Source organism: Ctenopharyngodon idella, chromosome 12, assembly GCF_019924925.1.
Source record: "Ctenopharyngodon idella isolate HZGC_01 chromosome 12, HZGC01, whole genome shotgun sequence".
Lineage (NCBI taxonomy): Eukaryota > Metazoa > Chordata > Actinopteri > Cypriniformes > Xenocyprididae > Ctenopharyngodon > Ctenopharyngodon idella.
Genome location: NC_067231.1, coordinates 27,741,658 through 27,764,336, shown reverse-complemented (window position 1 = coordinate 27,764,336; position 22,679 = coordinate 27,741,658). Strand labels below are relative to the sequence as shown.

Below are 22,679 nucleotides of genomic sequence, written 5' to 3'. Positions count from 1 at the left end.
GGTGATGAATGGCCTTTATGCTTCATTTGAAAAAGTCATTATTCATCAGATCACAAATGCAACATCACAGTGATATTATTTGAGTCGGTCTGGCAGTGACCAGTTTAACCTTGCTTTTTGTTTGAGCACAAAAAATGAGCCGGAGTCTATTCATGCTAGCATGCTAATGGATGCTGATCGCTATCGCGGCTGCTTTCTGAACTCAATTAGCAGCGTGATTGTGTGATAAACTCTCATTAGCATTAAAGCTAGATGAGCATGCAGATCATCCGGCAGGAGCGCGCAGATTTCTAGATACGGGTGTAGCGTCATGCTATGGGCTAAATCAAGGCAGAGAAATGCATAAATTTGGTCGTTAATCAGAAAGAACATTCTTATTCGTTTGATGACAAATTCGGCGTGATTGACTTAGAACATTGTGCCGTGATGAGTCGCTAGAGGTTTTAAAAAGCTTAAATTTAGCAAAAGTTCAGAACATTCTGCCATTTAGGATTCAGAGTCATACAGACACCATGTATTATTTATATTTTTCCATTGCTCAAATCTGAACATCTTTTGTGTTCCGTTTTCAATTCACGACTGAGAATGAAAGAAAAATAGCACCCTGTGTTGTACGCAAGGTGTTGAGGATTAGTGTCCTTCGGTGTGAACGTCTGTAATGGGTTTACTGTAATCACTTTATCCCGTGTGCCGTTCTGACCCAGCTCTCCCGTACACCCACTCCACCCTGATTCTGCCGCTGCCACCAGGACAAGCTCATTTAACACCAATTAGGGACGATTTAGCAAGTGTTTTTTAAAGCTTTAGAGAGCTGGCTAGAAACCAGCAGACATGAAACTAAAACTCATCAGCTTCACTCATGATTATCAATAATTTATGATATAGTGCCATAATGTAGTATTGAGCTTTTGGTTTATTTCAAAAGTTTTGTCTTTTATTTTATGAATTCGGCTACTTCTTCAAGGGCAAGTGGAATGAAACTCTTAAAATATAATCAGTATTTCCCTGTCTGGGCTGTGTGAGCACACGAGTGGAGAAAGACATTTTGATAAAAGATTGTTGCTTGTTTTATGTAACATGCACTGAATAATAGTCAAATATAATTTTATATTGTCTAGTCAATGTTCATTTCAAGCAGTAAGCCACATTATGATTATTTTATGAAGACTAAGATGTTTTATTTTTTTAATGATATTTTGCTTTATTGCCTGAAGACTTGTTTAATGCAGCCTATAACATGCACTGAAGAATAATAAAGGTCCATTTTCATTTCATATTATCTATTTAAGATTCATTTAAAGCAATAAACCACATTACAATGATTTTACGAAGACTTTTTCCTTTCTTTTTTTAGTATTTTTTTTTTTTTTGTATGACATTTTGCTCTATCCATTCATTCATCCATCCATCCATCCTTCTCCATCCATCCATCCATCCATCCACCCATCTTTTCCTCCATCCGTCCATCCTTTTCCTCCATCCATCCATCCATCATCCATCTTTTTCCTCCATCATCCACCCTTGTCTTCCATCCATACATCATCCATCCATCCTTGTCTTCCTTCCATCCATCCGTCTTTGTCTTCCATTCATCCATCCATCCATCCAGCCTCCATCCATGTCTTCCTTCCATCCATCCATCCAGCCTCCATCCATGTCTTCCTTCCATCCATCCTTTCATCCATCCTTTCATCCATCCATCCATCCATCCATCCTTGTCTTCCATCCATCCTCCATCCATGTCTTCCTTCCATCCATCCATCCATCCAAATGTTGAATTCCTAAAATCACTCCGAACACCTTTAGTGGCAGTGAAGTGAACCATAGTGCCTGAAAACAAATAATACTCAAATTATGTTTTCCAACAAGTAATATAGTTACCCTAAATTTTTCAGGCTTTTTATGCTTGCTAAGCAACATATCAACTTGAAGCATTAATATAGCAAGTGTGACCACATGACAGAAAAAACACATGAATTTTACATGAGGTCACATGTAGAACACAGCACATGGGAAACCTCCTGTGGCCGTCACCAGGTATTTTTGTAAACACTGTTTTCTCTGTTTATTCTCTGTAATATTCCTTTTTGAGAACATCATTCCACAGCAATGTCTGCAGAATCCCAGAGCAGTCAGTAACATCAGCAGGTTTTGGTCACGCGGGACCGTAGACACTGATAAGCTTGAGTTACCTGCAGGCCATCAGGTAGACGTTTACTATAGAGCGCTCATGTGTCTCTGAGGATGGGGCGGTGATTGGGAACAGACTTCAGCTTCGGCAGGTCTTCAGTGGATCATCGTGCAGGCGTGCTCACTGCAGCAGAAAATTGCCTGAGATGAGCAAAGTGAAAACCGGGAATTTAAGAAATGGAGAATTTGCTCTCCTGGAGGGGTGAGGAGCACCAGGTGAAACGATGATGTTAAACTGAAACACACTCTATTTTGTCTGCATTTAGTTTTTCCTACTGTTTAACTGGTGTTTGCTAAGACAATCATCACTATTACTGCTCATACATAATGTTAGTCAAATGAACAAACCCTAAACCAAATTATTAAACTTCAGAGTGTAACTTCCATTTTATTTAATTTTATTTAATTTAATTTAATTTAATTTAATTTTATTTTATTTTATTTTATTTTATTTTTTATTTTTTAAATTTTATTGTAATGTTTTTATTTTTATTTAGATTTTTTATGTATGTATTTATTCATTTATTCATATATACACACACACACACACATATACACACACATATACACACACACACACACACACACACACACAAATATACACACACACATATATATATGTATATATGTGTGTATATTTGTGTGTGTGTGTATGTATATATATATATATATATATATATGTATATATGTGTGTGTATATTTGTGTGTGTATATGTGTGTGTGTGTGTATGTGTATGTATATATATATATATATATATATATATATATATATATATATATATATATATATATATATATATATATATATGTATATGTATATATATATATATATATATATATATATATGTAGTGTGTGTGTATTAAATCTTTTTCTTTCTTTCCAGAAATCATAAAAGATCAGAAAAAATCAGTTTAAAAAAATCTATAATTTATTGGTTAAAAAGTGCAATCCCTGAAACTACTCACAACACCGTAGCAACTTCATAGCAACCACTCTTACCATTGTGGTGATGATTTTTGCGTGGACAAACTCCACTCAAGCTTCCTTTTAGAATATGCAAAAATCTAGTTTAGGTATCGTTATGACTCATTACCAAACATTTGAATCTATTCCATATTGGCTGCCATCATGTTTTGTGTTGTGAATATTTTCCCTGCGGATATTCAAGCACCGTTAACATGAGTAATCAGTTTACAGATTAATAGAATCGCTGCAAGGTTCTTCAGTCGGGCCTTCTGACAGAAAGCATGACTCAGGGACATTGTAAATGTGATGTAAAACAGAGCAGAAATGTAAAACGGTGATGTACAGTCTCTCTGGGAAGAACACGGTGACTTTGTCCTCTGTGTCGTCTACAAATGCAACATCAGCGCAGGCCAGATCTCTGTAAGTGCAATCATGGTCCTCACTAAAAGCCTCCCACCACTTGATTCTTAATTATTAATATTCATTTCCTGTTCAGTCAGGACTACCTCATTTTCCTGACTGCACACAAGAATCATTGTCTTCTCCGTCTCCCTTGTTCTGTCATCAGTCCTGCTCCGTCTAGCCATGTTTAATGATACACACCGTAGTTCAGGTCCATTTGGAGAAGACATTACCGACCCAAGGTTAGCCATTGTCTGCTAAATTAGCAGAGGAGCTCTTAGACTTCCTGGAATGACCGATGTGTTCTTCAGCCTGACATGGTTTGTTTTTCCTCATGGATCAGAGCAGCACAGGGAAGTAGGGTTGCATGGTATACCGTTACCACAGTAGTATCGCGATGCTAAAGCTTCAAAATACTGCTGATGCCACTGTATTTTTAAATGGTAGTATCGTCAATACAGTAGTACCGTAAGTAATGTTGTATGTTGCACTATTTAAAATGCTCATTTGAACACTTAAAGGCTGCAGAAACATTAAAAGAGAGTCTTTTTGAGTGCAATTGCCTTTCTGCTGTGCCCTAGTGAATGCTGTGTAGAATTCATGCCTTGTTGTGTTATCCGACGCTTCAGTTAAAAGTCTGATTCCAGCTCATTTTGCAATGAGATGTTGCACGTCATTGTTTGCTCTGCGGTTTATCAGATGAAAGGGACTGAAAAGATTTTATAAATTAGTAGCTCAAACGTCTATACAACATAACATCAACATAACAAAGACTTTATTCTGTCAGTTTATGCTTTGACCACTTCTGAAACACATGGTTCGTTTCTAGAATTATCTTTGCGATGACGAATGCATTGCACATTTGCACTCATTTCTTATCAATAATTCCATTCCTTATAAATGTGATTTTAACATTATAAATGAATTTATATTTTATAATATACATATTGTCCTCCAGTCAGAGTCGGAAATTAAGATATGGAGCAAAAAATATTCCTGTATGAGTTATTTTTTTATTATACACTACTGTGCAAAAGTCTTAGGCAAGTTAGTATTTTCACCCCAAAGAATGTTTTTAAGCCAGTTATTTATTTATTTTGCTGTAGTGCGTCAGTAGAAAATATCAGTTTACATTTCTAAACATTCATTTTGTCATTAATTATAATAATCCAGTGATATTTTTGTATGCACAAGCAGTCTAACAACAGCTGGTGCTCCACACAGAGATCTGATCTCACCATCATCGAGTCTGTCTGTGTTTACATGAAGAAACAGATGAAACTGAGACAAACTAAATCCAGAAGAACTGTGGCCATGTCTCCAAGATGCTTGAAGAAACCGACCTGCAAAGATACAGCACTGTGAGAAGTTTTAGGCACTTGTGTAAAAATGCTGTAAAGTGAGGATGCTTTCAAAAACACTGTCATAAATAGATTTTATTTATCAATTAACTTCTATTAACTAAAAGTCAATATTTGGTGTGACCTCCCTTTGCGTTTAAAACAGCTTTTGTCCAGGTACACTTCCACATTGTTTTTCAGGTAGCTTTGGAGGCAGGTTTCTTAAAATGTCTTGGAGACACGGCCACAGTCTTCTGGATTTAGTTTGTCTCATTTTCATCTGTTTCTTCATGTAATCACAGACAGACTCAATGATGGTGATCAGATCTCTGCATGGAGCAAACCGGCTGTTGTCAGACTCCTTGTGCCTACAAAAATATCACTGGATTGTTACTATTAATAGCAAAATGAATGTTTGGAAATGTGAACTGAAATTTCCTACTGACACACTACAGCAAAAGATATAAATAGCTGGCTTAAAACCCTTTTTTGGGGGGGTGAAAATACTAACATGCCTAAGACTTTGCACAGTACTGTATATAATTATATCATGATATAGTTTAGCAATGTGACACGAGCCAGAGTGCGTTTTTTCCGAATATCAGCATGATTGCAAATGTGACAGTTCAATGAACAAAATGTTATTATTAAATGACAGTTTAAACACAACAGTCAATATTGATGTTTTTGCTCTATATCACCAGTGAAATAGTTATTCTAGACAAAGTAGAGCTGTTGCACTTCTTTGAGCAGCACACAGCGGGTTTTCGTTTCTGAATGAATCTGTGATTTTGAACGATTTGGGCGAGTCAATGATTCAATGAGCCATTCATAAAAACAGTCACTTGCTTCATTCCTAAATGAATATTGGCCATTTTGAGTGAATAGTTTGAATGAATGATTCAGTGACTCAATCATTAAGACTTCTTTCTTTCTTTCTTTCTATTAAATTAAAATTTTTCATTTAAAGAGAAAGGAAGAAAAAAGAAAGGAAGAGAGAAAAAGAAAAAAGCTCAGTTTTCAGTGTGGGTATTTTTTATTTTCTCTCAGTCTAGTCACCGATGGCTTGCGTAAGGCTCTATTCTCTGTAGAACTGTTTTGGAGTGATTTATATGGTGAAAAGTGCTACACAAATACATTGAATGGAATTGAATTAATTATGTATGAATCTGTATTGCACAAAGCAGCAGTTTCTTCTATAGTGTACTATGGCAGACAAATGCAACAATTTAGACTAAATATTACTATTATTACTAAATATTTAACTTCATGCAGTGTATTAACTTCTGAAGCAGTCTAAGTTTTGATTGTTCAGACTTTTGCTGGGAAGTAAATTTATACCCATTTGAAATGTTAATCAGATCCCACCAAGTTGGAGATTTCTTCACTTAGGGTTAAACCAATGGGTGACATTTCAGCTGCCGTGTGCGCACAGATTTTCCATTTGGACTGAAGCTGTGAGAAATCATGTGCATAAATATGCAGCGCTGATTAATTCACAAGATGAGGGCCGTATCCTAAAAGAGAACTGAGGTTTCCAATCATAACGGCACATACGGAGACCCACAGCGGCCAAATATAATCTTTTTTTCTTTCTTTCTGTCTACAAAACAAGTTTTTGTTGTGTTATTGGGTATTTTTTTTGTTATTAAAAGTGATTAAATAATTAAAAGAGGGATTTAAGGGGAAATAACAAAAAAAGAAAAACTATTAGTTAGCCTATTAAGTAATCAATTAAGTAATCAATTTAAACTTTTTGTAAAAAAGCCAGCTGAGCTCACTCATTCTGACAGTGATGAGCGCTGTTAGACTGCTGAGGCAGACCAGCCTAAAAATGTAACTTTTAAAACTTTTTTTTTAAAACAGTCATCCTAACAACAAACAGAGTGGTGCGTAATGGAGTACAACAGAGCAGCATCAATAATGTCAAATATTGGGTGTGACAATTTGGCCATTTTTAATTATTGGGGGGGGACTTGTCTATGGTGGTCACAGCCATGTCTATGGTGGTTACTGTGTGTGTGTGTGTGTGTATATATATATATATATATATATATATATATATATATATATATATATATATATATTATATATTCTGTCGTTACTGTCTGTTTTTGCAGCATGATGGTCCTGCGAGCCACTTTTAGCGGCTTTGCCTCAGTTTGCTGCCACTCACTGATAGAAAGATCTAGTAAATGGATTTTTTATTTTTTTTTTCAGTCCTCTAATGCAGCAAAATTGCTTTGAGTTTCATGGATCATCAGTCCAGTCATTAGAACCAACGGCAGCATCTGACTACAACACAAACACACTCGCATCTGTTACTGAATCTGCATTAGCAGCAATGAACGACGTGTGTTAAAACGTGTTTGCCCTGCCGTGGCTGCGCATACAGAGCGATTGGCTTTAATTGTGAGGGGATGTCGGGCTCTTAGTGAAAATGAGGCAGAGACTCAGTTGAAACGTCTTGTCTTTGCTCCGTTTGCATCCCAGATAGATTTCCGGAGATCAGAGCACGACTGCTGTTTGGATTTGGCTCACAAGACTGCGTCTCATGCATTGATTACTCACGTCAGTGGTATTAAAGGGTAGAGCGAGCGAGGGATGTAGGAATCATTAAAGTGGGATTCGTTTGACCTCACGGCCTTTTATTGAGCAGCTGCGGAATTGGAGGAATTGTCTTTAACCGCCTTACACTGCTGTTTGCTCTTCTGTGCTCTTATAAAGAGATAAACTGTGTAAGGGTTGTTTGTTACTGAAATGAGAGCAGTTCATCAACGCTCAGTGTCACATTTATTAGTGCTAATCTTGTGGATGGCAGTGTTAGAGACAAATGTGCTGGTGTTGTTTTTTCTTGGATTGTTGATTTGGTATATTTATTTAGTCAAAAAAATAAATAAATAATGAAACCAATCAAATTTGCTTTTCTGATTTCCGATTTGATGAGCAACATTTGAAGCAGTCTTCTGTGTAAAGTCCCATGTGATTTTGATTTAAAAATAGCCTAAAATGTGTCATTAAGAAAGTGTTTCTTCATCATTTTGTGTCATTTGCAGACACCTTTGATGGAGGTGTCTATGAAATGGTCAAAATAGCAAATAATGCAAATGCATGAACTGTGTTAAATATATTAATGAGTTCCTTGAGTTAAAGCAATAGTTCAGCCAAAACTGAAAATTGTCATCATTTCCTGAACCATATGGCTGTTTTTCACAGATGTGATTTAGAATGACATGGCCTGATGTTCTGTAAGGTCATAGATGCAGTAAATCTTCAGTGTTCAGTAGACTAGAAAACACATCTACTGTTCATCTGTACCAGTCTGTCCTGATCCTGCAGCTTACGGCTCAAATTGCCCCTCTGTTCATGTTGTTTACAGAACGACTGTCTCAGTTGTGTTTGTTTGCTTCAAAGTGATTGTTCTAGTGAAGATATAGCAGAAGTGCATTTTCATTTAGGTGAAATGGCAACTGTAAAACGTGGAGATTTTGTGCAGTTTTATTTATTTATTTATTTTATTCTTTTATTCAGCAAATGTAACATACCAGCCTCTGACGTCAAACCCATATTGAATCTCTACATTTGTAACATATGGCAAATAGAATGGAATGAAAGTACAATTGCATGAAAAAGTATGGGAACCCCTTGCAGAATCTGTGAAAATGTGAATAATTTTAACGAAATACGAGAGATCATACAAAATGCATGTTATTTTTTATTTAGTACTGTCTTGAGTAAGATATTTTACATAAAAGATGTTTACATACAGTCCACAAGACAAAAAAATAGCTGAATTTATTAAAATAACCCCTTTCAAAAGTTTGTGAACCATTGATTCTTAATACTGTGTGTGGTTACCTGGATGATCTACGACTGTTTTTTGTGATGGTTGTTCATGAGTCCCTTGTTTGTTCTGAGCAGTTAAACTGAGCTCTGTTCTTCAGAAAAAATCCTCCAGGTCCTGCAGATTCTTCAGTTTTCCACCATCTTTTGCATATTTGAACCCTTTACAGCAGTGACTGAATGATTTTGAGATCCATCTTTTCACACTGAGGACAACTGAGGGACTTAAACACAACTATTAAAAAAGTTTCAAACATTCACTGATGCTCCAGAAGGAAACACGATGCATTAATAGATGGGGGGTGAAAACTTTTGAATTTGAAGATCAAGGAATGTTGTACTTAATTTGTCTTCCACAAAACATGCAAGTATCTTCTGTAGCTTCCGAAGGGCAGTATTAAATGAAGAGAAAAATTATTTTTCAAAAAAAATTGGGACTTTTTCATCCTGTTCAAAAGTTTTTACCCCCCGACTCTTAATGCATCATGTTTCCTTCTGAAGCATCAGTGAATGTTTGAACCTTTTATTAACAGTTGTGTTTGAGTCCCTCAATTGTCCTCAGTGTGAAAATATGAATCTCAAAATCATAGTCAATGCTGGAAAGGGTTCAAAAGGGTTACTGTAAATAATGTATTGAAATGATAATGTAATGAGAATTTTTTTTAAATACTGTTAATATTGCCATGAATATAGCCGTTGTTGCTAATATGGCGTTAAATCATAAATAAATATTCAGCAAAGGTGAAAAATAAAGACATTTATAGTATTATTATTTATTTATTTATTTTTCAAAGTTCAAAATTCAAAGATTCAGTAAACAAATGCATGAGCAGAAAATCAGCAGATTAGAATGATTTCTAAAAGGATCATGTGACATTGAAGACTGGAGTAATGATGCTGAAAATTCAGCTTTGCATTGCAGAAATAAATGTATATTTTACTGTATGTTCAAATAGAAAACTTCTTTCAAAAACATTTAAAAAAACGTACTGACGTCAAACTTAAATTGACAAACGGAGCTCCAGCGGTTGATGGTGTTGTGATGCTAAAACAGACAGTTTAATGCCACTCAGTACTATAATATTACACTTTTACTTATGGTTGGCTTACTTATAGTTGTTTCTGCATATTAAACTGAGATTTTTTTAAAATACACCATTCACCTTAGGAAAACTATAACCTATTTGCCTTCCAGAAGATGATGTTAACTGGTGATTTGTGTTATAATGGCAGGCACAGCACTGAGCAATCTATCATTCTGACATAAAATGTGTTTTTGACTGTAGAACAGAATAGTTCAATCAATGAAACGCAGTGTAGGTTATGAGCAGTTTTGTTCTGACATCTCGCTCTGTTTTCATAACTTCACAGTACAACATATAGAAGAGTCTGCTGCTTTTTTCCACCGCCTCATTTTCATGTGTCAGATTAAATATGCCATCCACTGTGACTAAAGTCTGTAGTCTGCCGTCAGTCTGTCTGTCCATCTGTTGATTTAGTAAAACTCACTTGCATTATTAATGTCTCCAGTCACATTAAGCAGCTATTTTTCAGCAGCTCATTATAAACAGATTGTATCTGTTGGCCCTGATGAGAAACTCTCCGTCTCTCCGTTACAATGAAGGAGTCAGAGCTCAGAGAAGACGTCCTGCAGATCTGTGCCGTGATGTTAGCGCTTGCTCAATGGCGTCGAGCTCACACTGTTTATCTTAGTCAATCAGAAATTCATTCGGTTGGTATTGCGGCGCCCCGCTCAAGATTAAAGGATGATTAATAAGACTTCTGATGCGTTTACACAGCCAGAACCTTTTAAGATGACTTACAATTCAGTCGCTGATATCCAGTCGTGCTAATGAGATGTCAAACATCTGACAGACACTCACACATGAGGGGTCAGACATTAACATCGCTGCTCGTTCTTTCATGTTGGAAATTAATAATAAGAAACTTGTCAGATTTACTTCAGCTGGTGACTTTTGACACTTGACATTGAAGCATCGGCTGATATTTTTCAACTGCTGCCACATGATGGTTTGAAAATGTTGGACATTAGACTGCTTAGCAGAACAATGGAAGTCAACATGGAATTTTTTTCTTTTTTTTTTTTTAATTCTTTTAATTTATAAACTGTTTCATTCCCCTGATACATGTTCCTGTACTTGTGCATGTTATTTAATATATATATATATATATTAAGTATATATATAAGTTTGGGATCTGTAAGATTTTTAATGTTTTTAAAAGTATCGTCTGCTCACCAAGGCTGCATTTATTTAATTAAAAACACAGTAAAAACAGTAATATTGTAAAATATTATTAGAATTTAAAATAACTGTTTTCTATTTGAATATATTTTACAAAGTAATTTATTCCTGTGATGGCAAAGCTGAATTTTCAGCATCATTACTCCAGTCTTCAGTGTCACATGATCCTTCAGAAATCATTCTAATACTGCCTCTCTCTCTCTCTCTCTCTCTCTATATATATATATATATATATACCTGAAAACCCTATACGCTGACTAAGTTAATTGCAATTACTCACAGATATATAATTAGAAAAATAACGATCTGTTGCGATATTGTTGCAGACAAAAGCTTTAGATGCGTTTTATTTTCATATTATGTATCTTTAGACTGCTACATTCCATTAGTAGGAAAAGGTCTACATTGCAAAATTCACAGAGCAGTGAGGGTTCACGACATCTACTCAAAATATGCCATATTACAGACGTGAAATGTTCCTTTTGACGTCTGCCGCTTTGAATCGGTTCATCTCGATTTGATTGCAAAGTGTCATTGCAGTGATTTGAGTCTCACCGTTCTGTTCTTCCAACACGTTCGCATTTTCTCCTTTTCTTTTTCATTATCTTCAGCTGTGACACATTTAGAGAAGTATATAAAGATTTCATGTTCTTTCTCATAGTTCATTAGTGACGGCTTTTATTGAACTAAGTGAATAGAGCATCTTTAAGTCTCTCTAATATTCTCTTAATGTCGTCTCAGTGTGGCGGAGTTAAAGACCTGTGATTAAGTTTATCATCTGAAGTTTATGTGGTTTCTCGCCAAAAGCTGAATGGTGTTTTAGTTCTGTGAGGGATTGCATCAGGAATGACATTATTCTGAGTTTAACTAACCGTTTTTATGGTTCATTTTCTACAGGCTGTTGTTAAAGAGTTAGTTCACCCAAAAATGAAAATTCTGTCATTAATTACTCAACCTCATGTTGTTCCACATCTGTAAGACATTCGTTGATCTTCGGAACACAAATTAAAATATTTGTGATAAAATCCAATGGCTCAGTGAGGTCTCCATTGACAGCAAGATAATTAACACTTTCAGATGGCCAGAAAGCTACTAAAGATATATTTAAAACAGTTCATGTGACTACAGTGGTTCAACCTTAATGTTATGAAGCGACAAGAATACTTTTTGTGCGGCAAAAAAACAAAACTTTATTCAACAATATCTAGTGATGGGTGATTTCAAAACGCTGCTTCATGAAGCTTCGAAGCTTTACGAATCTTTTGTTTCAAATCAGTGGTTCGGAGCGTGTATCAAACTGCCAAAGTCGTGATTTCAGTAAACGAGGCTTTGTTACATCATAAGTGTTTCGAAATGTTTCAATTTCAACGGTTCACGTGACTTTGGCAGTTTGATACATGCTCCAAACCACTGATTCGAAACAAAAGATTCGTAAAGCTTCGAAGCTTCATGAAGCAGTGTTTTGAAATCGCCCATCACTAGATATCGCTGAATAAAGTCGTTATTTTGTTTTTTTGGCACACAAAAAGTATTCCCGTCGCTTCATAACATTAAGATTGAACCACTGTAGTCACATGAACTGTTTTAAATATGTTTTAGTAGCTTTCTGGCCATCTGAAAGTGTTAATTATCTTGCTGTCAATGGAGGCCTCACTGAGCCATCTGATTTTATCAAAAATATCTTAATTTGTGTTCCGAAGATGAACAAAGGTCTTATGGGTGTGGAACGACATCAGGGTGAGTAATTAATGACAGAAATTTTCATTTTTAAGGTGAACTAACCCTTTAAGAACAAACACACTCATTTAAATATGATAATGAATTAAAATGAATGAATAGAACATGACCATGGTCTCGTTTTCTCGAGTTTTCTTTAAATAGACAGTGGCTGACATGATTTTTCTCTCATTTCAGAGTCTTCCTGCGAGCCATCAATCAGTACGCCGCCGTACTCAGCAAGAAGTTCCTCGATCAAACCAACTTTGAGCTGCAGGTGAGACTTAAAGTTGCCTACAACAAATCTGTTTGACTTTGCTGCTTGGAGCACAAAATCACCATCATTGTATGCTAAATCTCCTTTTGTGTTCATTGCAAGAAAGAACTATAAAGATACCTTTATAATGCATTTAGACTAGTAAAGTGCTTCCAGAAAGCAATGATATGAAAGAGATTTCTTGTTTATGAAAAGCACGCCTTTTAATCGTGACTATCAACCCGGTTGTGTTAGAGGAAGTTCCAGCAGGGATCATTAAATTTCTTTCTACAAGAATAACTCATGACAGGCTAATGGGCTGCAATTTCCGAGCGTCTGATTTGAATATTTGAAGCGGCTCTTCTGTGAGTATTGTGCTTGTGGTGGTTGTTGCTGGTTGTTGGCTCATGGTTATTCTTATCTCGGTTCTCATTTTACCCGTGAAACCATCTGCCGATGAACACTTTGGCTTTCAGAAGCCAATGAATTATTTTCAAATAATTGTTGTGAGTGACATCAGCCCTTCTGTGCATTAAATAGCAGTGTGCACTACGAGAATTGCTCATACTTTGTTCAAATCCTTCACAATAAGTCATAAACCAGTGTGCATAACCCGTCCCCTCATTATTTGTGCTACAGACATGAATGATTCCTCAAATGTCTTGATAAGCATTACTTTAGTAAGTGATCAAGACAAAAACTCCATTTATCTGCACTTTGATCTTTAAAACCTTTTGTAGACCTTTTACATTCACAAACTGCAATATTACACACTACATGAAAGGTAATGTCTGGGGGGGGAAAAGCATAATAGTGGCACTTTAATGCAGTATGATTTAAGAGCTGTTCACACCAAAAACAATAACTCAATATTAGCATCCACACCAAAGCACGATAATGTTCTGTTTATTATAAGCATGTGCTAAGGTAATGTCATGTACCTCTTTAAAGGTGGGTAAATTCTAATTGTTTGTCATTATTTTAATCATTCATCAGCTGTTTCTCCATGCCATGGTCGTATTAGTTGTGATGTGTACTTCCCTATTCTCTGAGAATTAGGACGATTATTGAAACTTTAGAGTTATAGATATCATTATAGTTATCGTTCTTGGTGTGAACGGCCCTTTAGTCTATTTTTAATTTCAATTAGGAACTGAAGTCAAATCATATCTCTCTTTTCTTTTTTTCTCTCAGTTGTGGAATAACTACTTCCATCTCGCTGTGGCGTTCCTTACCCAGGAGTCTTTGCAGCTGGAGAACTTCTCAAGTGATAAACGGGCCAAGATCTTCCACAAGTAAGCATTAATATCACAAGCACCTACTCATAATGTACTGCTACAGAATTGTATAACATTAACCTCTCAACAGGAAGAATTACAAAGGAAAAGTATATGTTTATGATGCTTGAATATTTTAAAAAGCATCCTTTAAGCATCTGTTTGTCAGAAATGATGCATTTGGAGTGTTCGGATGAGAGTTGTAGTGTTAGACAGCCGTGTTGTCATGTTACATTTGCATTTATTCATTTAGCAGATGCTTTTATCCAAAGTGACTTACAAATGAGGAATACAACAAGCAATTCATCTTAAGGAGGCAATAACACGAGAAGTGCTTGTAATACAAAGATTTAAACATCACCCAGATTAGTACAAGACAGAACAGGGAGAGAGGCATATGTAAAAAAAAAAATACTGAAAGCATAGAAGTAGTTGCATATAGGGCAGAGAAAGGTGAAGGAGATTTGTTTTTCTGAAAACATGTACAGGTTCTGCATCGCTGTTCAGAGCTTTAGAGAAGGAGAGACAGCAGGGCTGAGTGAGAGACAGAGGAGTGAAGAGCCTCTTATCTGCTCCAGGAGCTTCTGTCTGTGTTTGCCCGTGGTGCGAGCTCATTCTCGCAGAGACGGATCACTGTCTGTCAGGACTCTTCAGCCTCTGGAATCACACAGCCTTTCAAGAAGCCTCCTCTCAGAAACACGAGGACACATTTCCAAAATCACCCGTTTTCTCAGGGCAGTAACGGCAAAACTCTTTCTTGGAGGCGTTTTTGCTGAATTGCACAGATTTTGCGAATACACAAGAAATTAATGGCCAACAATCTCTGCATCAGAACATCATCCATCCATTCATCCATCCATTGTTCATTGGTTCATTGGTTGGTTTGTTGGTTCATTTGTTGGTTCGTTTGTTTGTTGGTTGGTTTGTTCCATCCATCTATCCATCGTTTGTTGGTTGGTTGGTTGGTTCGTTAGTTTGTTGGTTCATTCGTTGGTTCATTTGTTTCATTTGTTCATTGGTCGTTCCATCCATCCATCCATCATTGGTTTGTTTGCTGGTTGGTTCGTTCCATCCATCCATCGTTGGTTTGTTCGTTGGTTTGTTCGTTGGTTCGTTCGTTCGTTGGATCGTTCGTTCGTTCATTCGTTGGTTGGTTGGTTGGTTCATTTCATTTATCCATCCATCGTTGGTTGGTTGGTCCGTTCTTTTGTTGGTTGGTTGGTTCGTTTGTTCGTTCATTTGTTCTATGGTCAGTTCCGTATGTCTGTCCGTCCGTCTGTCTGTCTGTCTGTCCATCAGCCATAACATTAATATAATTAATGGTATCAACTTGAAATGTATGGTTTGTTCATAGTTCCCTCATGTGGCAATGTCAAATCTGGATATTCTAATATTCTTCTTGTTAACAATCTCTTTAATTTTTCATACCAAACTTGTGCAAAAATAAAAGCGCACAGAGCTCAACTCATTGTCAGCTATAATGCAGTTTAAATTGTTTACTTGCTGACAGCATTTCAACCTGATTAGACTTCATGTCCTGGAATTCTACAAAACAAAAATAAGAAGCACAAAGTTGGCATTTTGAGGGCTTTTATCAGAAAATGTGCTGATGTCTTGAGGATGCTGCGTCTCATATTTCTAACAATCTGTTCGGCTACTCTGCCTTTGTTCTTCTGTGCTGTTTGCCCCCCGTTGTGCCTCTTTCAGAGTGATGGTTTCATTCCTTCAGAGCCGTAGCCTCAGCTTTCATCCTTCCCTCAACCTTTCATCACTCCATTCTCCCTGTGTTCTGCTGGAGGTGTCATGCTGACCTCAGAGAGGCTGCTGCTGCTGCTGCTGACTCTTCACTCTCTCTTTTTTCTCCTCTTTTCTCCTCATTCTGTCTCTGAGTCAAAACTAGCATCACAGTAAAGGAGCATCCAGGCCAAAGCTCACATACTCAGTACAGATATAAGAAATTTACTGGAGAACATGGTTTTGGTGTGCCATGTTGGATGATAAGGGGGTTTAGTGGTGTTTTGGTGAATTATATGGTTGATTAGCTGATCTGGGTGGTTTCAGGGTGATGCTATGTGGTTGCTAGCATGTTCTGGGCATTTACCAAGCCTGCAGTGAGTGAATGCTAGTGAGTTTCTTTTTGTGGGTTGCTGTGGTTTCTAGGGTGTTCTATAGATATGACCAGGGCTTGGCATTTACTTTTTTGCTCACCAGCCACTGTGGCTAGTGGTTTTCCAAAGATACTAGCCACTCTGCATTTTCACTGGCCACAGTTTTGACATTGATACCATGGGGAAAATTTCCATATAGATATTTTTAATATCATCTCATAATTTGGCAGCAGGTTTATTAGGCTGCTGTCACTTTAAGACTTGACACATGGATCCATTATACTGTTACACATGCGTTTTCTTTCCAACTGTTTACATTCACTTAAAACATAACTGACTGTGTTTACATGAGTACTCACCTAGACCGGCATTTTGACATTATTTTGTGTGTATTTGACTGTTTAAGTGCAATAAGCAGCGAAAAAGAACTCTGTTTAGTACTGAGAGGTGGCTTTATGGGCGCACACTTTGGATGTGAGTACAAAATCTGTGGGAATTAGTAAATTTATTTGCAGTACACGCAATCCCTGTAACACCAACAATATTCATCCGGATCAAATGAAAGGAGCGAGTGAGCGGAGGCGGTTTGTGTGTCAACTCGCTGTCAGAGAGATGAGAGAGAGAGAGAGAGAGAGAGAAAGAGCAGCTGGTATCTTGTCTCTATTCTGCGCAAAATGAGTGTTGGAAGAGTTTCAGATATTTCAGCATCAAATGGTATCCAAAAATCAATATTTTTGACAACACTACATTGAACTTAGTTTATTATTTCAGATGCCTTTTAAAACAAAAAAAAACTACAATTGAAAAGTGTATATATTAAATTCAACCCGCCAAAGTGGCTAGTAGGAGTGACTGCGTTACTCGCCACTGCTGAAATTCACCCGCATTTGGCGGACTGGCGGGTGTTAATGTCAAGCGCTGGATATGACTTGTGATTTGTTCAAGACCTCAAGTATGAGCAGGTTAGCAGCCACTTTAGCAAACAGCACTAATAGAAGAGGAGCGGGTGTCCCTCGCTCTTTTTCATCTGTCGCTGTATTACGTTAGCATCTCTTTTCAGTGAAAGTCCTGTGGGCTGGCAGGTGTGAGTGTTAACAGACTCAGCTTCCTCTTCTGTATGAGTGTGAGGACACACACCCTCGGCTGTCTGTCTCGTTCGTTCTGTCACTGCGGACACCAGAGATACAAATTATAGAGTACCGCTTAGCAGGAAACAGACAGACCCGTATAGAGAGAGAGGGGAAGATGTGTGAGGAAGGCTACAGGAAGTCAGAAGGAGGTGAAGTAATTAAGAGAGCAGGCCAAAGAAGTCAGCATGTGAAAGGAGAGATCAGACAGGGAAAATGAAGTGTTCGAGATGAGTATGAGCAGAAACATTCACTATCTGCATCTGGTATTACAGGAATGCACCGGCTTTTGAAGCATAATGCCAATTATTACAGGAAATAATATTGACTGAATTAAAGAAAAATATTTTTTGCTCTAGTGTGTGCTGCCATTCAAAAGTTTGACGTCTTTTAGATTTTTTTATGTTTTTGAAAGAAGTCTCTTCTGCTCACCAGGGCTGCATTTATTTGATCAAAAATAGAGTAAAATCAGTAATGTTGTGAAATATTATTACAAACTGTTTTCTATTTGAATATGTTTTAAAATGTAATTTATTCCTGTGATCAAAGCTGAATTTTCAGCATCATTACTCCAGTCTTCAGTCTTCATTGTTATCAATATTGAAAACAGTTGTGCTGCTTCATATTTTGTTTACAGAATCTTTGACTAATAGAATTATTAGATTATCCATGTCTTTACTGTCTTTTTTGATTAATTTAATGCATCCTTGCTGAATAAAAAGTGTTCATTTCTTGCTGAATAGTTGAGTTAAAATGAGTGAAAGTGTTGACATGCTTCCAGAATAACAACACATCTTGGTATTGCTTTCAGTTAAAACACAGATCACAGAGTTTTGTTGCAACCTCAAGGTGAATAAAGCCCTGGTCAGACTCGAGGTGAGTCACGTGACATGCTTTAGCATGCTAGCAAGCATCTGGTCTGCCGCACAAAAATGATTAAACGTCAGTAACGAGGGTCAAACTGAAGGAAGTAAGACTCGGAGGAGTTGCGAGAGGCTTTACTGTGTGTTAACTGGGCTCCGACGCGCCTCGTCCTTGTCATCGTAAATTACGACTGGATGAGAGCGTATTGACAAAGCAATCAATGGTGGCTCAGAATTCAGCCGAGGGCCACAGGCATCCCAAAATGACAGCGGTAATGAATGGCTGTCAGGGCCGCTGAGGCCGCTGGAGGTAAAGCATAAGGGAACTGTCGCCATGCTGCTTACTTTACACTTTCTTTAAATGAGAGCACTGATTCGGGACGCTGAGGTATCGTCTGTGCTCTCGTCCTCTGTCGTTTTACTAAACCTGTGTGACGTTGATTCTGGGCAGCTTTTATCCCTCTCTCTGTTAGTACAATATTATTGTTTGCAAGTTGACTCTAACAAACCATAAATGTTTCTCAATTCCAGGAGAATAAATTGAGACGTTCTTACAAATGTTTTGTGGTCTTTGAGCATGATTTTATAAAGTCATCTGTCTTGATCTTTCTGATATCTTCATATTTCTATTTATAGGTATCAAGACATGCGGCGACAGATTGGCTTTGAGATCCGAGACATGTGGTACAACCTAGGTGAGCTGCCCTTTATTATTATATTACACAAAAATAGATGTGAAATATGCAAGGGTATGTCTGTCTGCAAGTGTTGATTTATTTTGTGTGACTCTCTCGAATACTTAATTCTGGTTGGTGCGTTGCAGCTTGTTTTTGTATGATACTATATAATGTCTAGGTTTCGTATAGTTTTGCATAGCAGCTAAGTGGCTAAACTGCATATTATTCTATGCTCTCGCATGATTTTTTAACTCAAAATCTATATTTCATCTCCATCTATTTAAGTGATATATATCTGTGTTGTTATCAGGGCTAATGTACAGTTAGTCTGTACAGGTTAAAAACGCAGTGAAGCCAGTATTGCTTTTAGTCCATGTATATTAGCTTTCAGTTCATTTCAGCTCATTATGTGATCAAAGCTGAATTTTCAGCATCATTACTCCAGTCCTCTGTGTCACATGATCCTTCAGAAATCATTCTTATATGACGTTAAGAAACGTTTCTGATTATTATCAATGTTGAAAACAGTTGTGCTGCTTCATATTTTTGTGGAAACGGTGATGGTTTTTTTTTTTTTTCAGAATTTTTGATGAATGGAAAGTTCAAAAGAACAGCATTTGTTTGAAATAGAAATCTTTTGTAACATTATAAATGTCTTAGTCTCAGCCTTAGTCTAATGCTAAAATACGAAAAATGACAATATGAAGACGAAAAACAAAAATATGTGAACAAAATGCAAGTTTTGGCCATTTGTGATCCATATACAGCACCTGTTACAGTATTCCAATCATTAAAAACAGTGGGACATTCTAAAACATGTAACGTAAAAACAAAACAAGTGCCTTAATGTACTAAAACTGTCATATTAAAAGATCAAATTCTCTATACACCATATTGATAATGCATACTATATACAGGCGAGCAGATAAGCCCAGAATATGATCTCATAGTGGTTAAGCATTTTGCTTATAATGGTTTTCTATGGAAAAAATGCTTAACAAGAAACTGTGTTGCGTTCATATTCTGGGCTCATCTGTTTGCCTGTACAAAGTATGCCTCATCATTAAGGTGTATATTGAATTTGTTTTTTTAATATCACTGTCTTCCTACATTAGCACTTAGTACAAACCTGGTAAGAATGACTGGCGGCCAATGGAAGAAAGCCTTTTTTTGCCCTCCAGGCGGGCGTTCCTATAAGGGTGTGACGTCATGTGAAAACAATGAATTGTAGAGACACCAACATTATTTAGAGCAAAACCAACTGTGACTGGTTGCTTTACATGTCAGTCAGAAGGCCTCTCAGACCAATGAAAGAGTCTAGAACTTCTGCCGTCAGAAGACTACATGAGACTGCAAATGTCTTCACTGTCACTTTTAATGAATTTAATGCATTGTAAACGATATAGTACACATTTAAAAATTGGTAGTCTTTCACTTCCGGTGCTCTAAATCCTTTGGGCTATTTGAAAAAGGCTCATTTCTCATATGTCCCCCAAAATCACGGCATCTTTAAAAGGTTTCCCACATACCATAACTTTGGTATCATGTATCTTTGTGTACAGCTTGTGTCTGCCACATTTGTATTGCTTACAGTTTTAGCACTGATTTCAAGCAGGTTATTTTTTGACCAAGACACCTAACTGTTATTTAGAGCCGTGGATACAGAAATGCTCTGAAAGCAAAGGTGCTAATTAGTGGCAGGACAGTTGAGGAAGTACCGCTGTGAAAGTATTTTCAGTTCCCACATTCCTCTCTGAAGGAATTTTTGCCACCTCACGGTAGGCGTGTTTCTCAACAGTCTTTGGTTGTTCATTAGCTTGCAGCGTTTGATACCGGGTTTAGTCACATACACCAGAGATTCGCAGATGTTTGCCTCTATTCAGTGCTGTGATTACGCGAAACTCTGAAGATTAGCGGAGCGCAGATGAAAGTCTGTCTTTTGAGAGCTTTAGAAATGGTGCCTCCAAAATAGAGTTGTACACACCTCACGAAAATACATAAAAGTTGTTGTTAGACACAAATAGGCACTGCGAGGAAGAAGCGGAGAGACGATATTCCTTTTGCTGCTGCACCTGCCGGCAAAAATATCACAAACAGAAAGCCGATCCTGTGTGTACGGCATAAAACGCACAAAAAACTAACAGAAAACATCTTAAATAAATAATATAAAGGATTCAGGCATCTTAACTTGTTTCTTCTGAACAATCCTGCAGGTCAACACAAGATCAGGTTTATCCCCGAGATGGTGGGTCCGATTCTGGAGATGACGCTGGTTCCGGAGATCGAGCTGCGTAAAGCCACCATTCCCATCTTCTTTGACATGATGCAGTGCGAGTTTCACTTCAGACGCTGTTTCCAGATGGTCAGTTTGCACAGACATCAGTCCTTGTGTGATTTCTGTGGTGATTGCATTCTAATTTGCACACTTATACTGCATACTAACAGTATAGTTCATGGGAACTAAAGGCTCAGCAAGGCTGCCATAATATTGTGAAATATTACAATTTATCACATTTTATACATTTTCTATTGTAATATATTTTAAAATGTACTTTATTCCTGTGATCAAAGCTGAATTTTCAGCATCATTACTCCAGTCTTCAGTATCACATGATCCTTCAGAAATCATTCTAATATGATGATTTGATGCTCAAGAAACATTTTGTTATTATTACCAATGTTTTTACCACTTAATATTTTTGTGGTAACCATAATATATATTTTTCATGACTTTTTGATAAATGGAAAGTTCAAAAGTTCAGCATTTATTTGAAACCGAAATATTTAGCAACATTATAAATGTCTTCACTGTCACTTTTTATCAATTTAATGTGTCTGCGCTGAAAATGAATATGCTACAGAACGGATTTCTTATTTAAAAGGTTAAATAATAATATGAATATTAACATATTAAACTGAACATGTACTCTTCAAATGTTTCTCTAATTAAACATTGCTTCAGGTCTTTCAATAATTATTCAAGTAAACAGTTGGACTCATCACCGCAAGGTGCAAGCACTATACTGAGCGTTTCTGCAAATAATGTGAGTAGTTGAAAGCAGCCATTCAAAAGGTGTAAAAACTGCTGCTTTATATTCTTTATTCTTTGAAGGGCCATCACAAACTCCTGTTGTGAGGTAAAAAGCATGAACGGATGTACATTTTTAAATCCATTTGTGTGCTTTTAAAGTCATCATGAAATCAAATTAACCATTTTTTCTTTCTTTTTTAATGGAATTTTGCCGCATTTATTATAAATGTTTTATCTCTGCACAGCATAATTTTTTTTTTTTTTTTATTCATGTGCCGCCTCATCTTCAATCAAATCTTTAATACCCTCCCTCTTGAAACGACATCTCTTCTCTGATGACGTGTTTACTGGCACGAGGGCGGGGCAACCTGTCACTCACATCCAATCCACCAATAGCAAACCACAACCATCCAATAAACTCCCCATAGGCAAAATCCCTATTTTTTTTTCTTGTTCCACAAGCCGTTTCACTTGGATGTGTGTCAAAATAGGGAAGAAAAGACTAGCACATACAGACTATAACATATTCTGTAGTTTAGGATGCACTAGTTCTCATTTTGCAGTATGTGGATAGTGCACATATTAGGATGCAGTCCGTTGTGCCACATCCCGCTGAGA

General features: G+C 36.9%; 1 protein-coding gene across 4 annotated transcripts in view; it reads left to right on the top strand.

The window, feature by feature from the left end:
* The window catches only part of dock1 (dedicator of cytokinesis 1), a 245,850-nt gene that overhangs the window by 174,318 nt on the left and 48,853 nt on the right, over positions 1-22,679 (top strand). For all 4 annotated transcript variants that reach the window (XM_051913758.1, XM_051913756.1, XM_051913757.1 and 1 more), the window contains exons 30-33: positions 12,921-12,999; positions 14,173-14,273; positions 18,990-19,048; positions 21,244-21,392. In XM_051913758.1, coding sequence (XP_051769718.1) covers positions 12,921-12,999; positions 14,173-14,273; positions 18,990-19,048; positions 21,244-21,392 — 388 coding nt within the window. The remainder of the gene's footprint in view (positions 1-12,920; positions 13,000-14,172; positions 14,274-18,989; positions 19,049-21,243; positions 21,393-22,679) is intronic.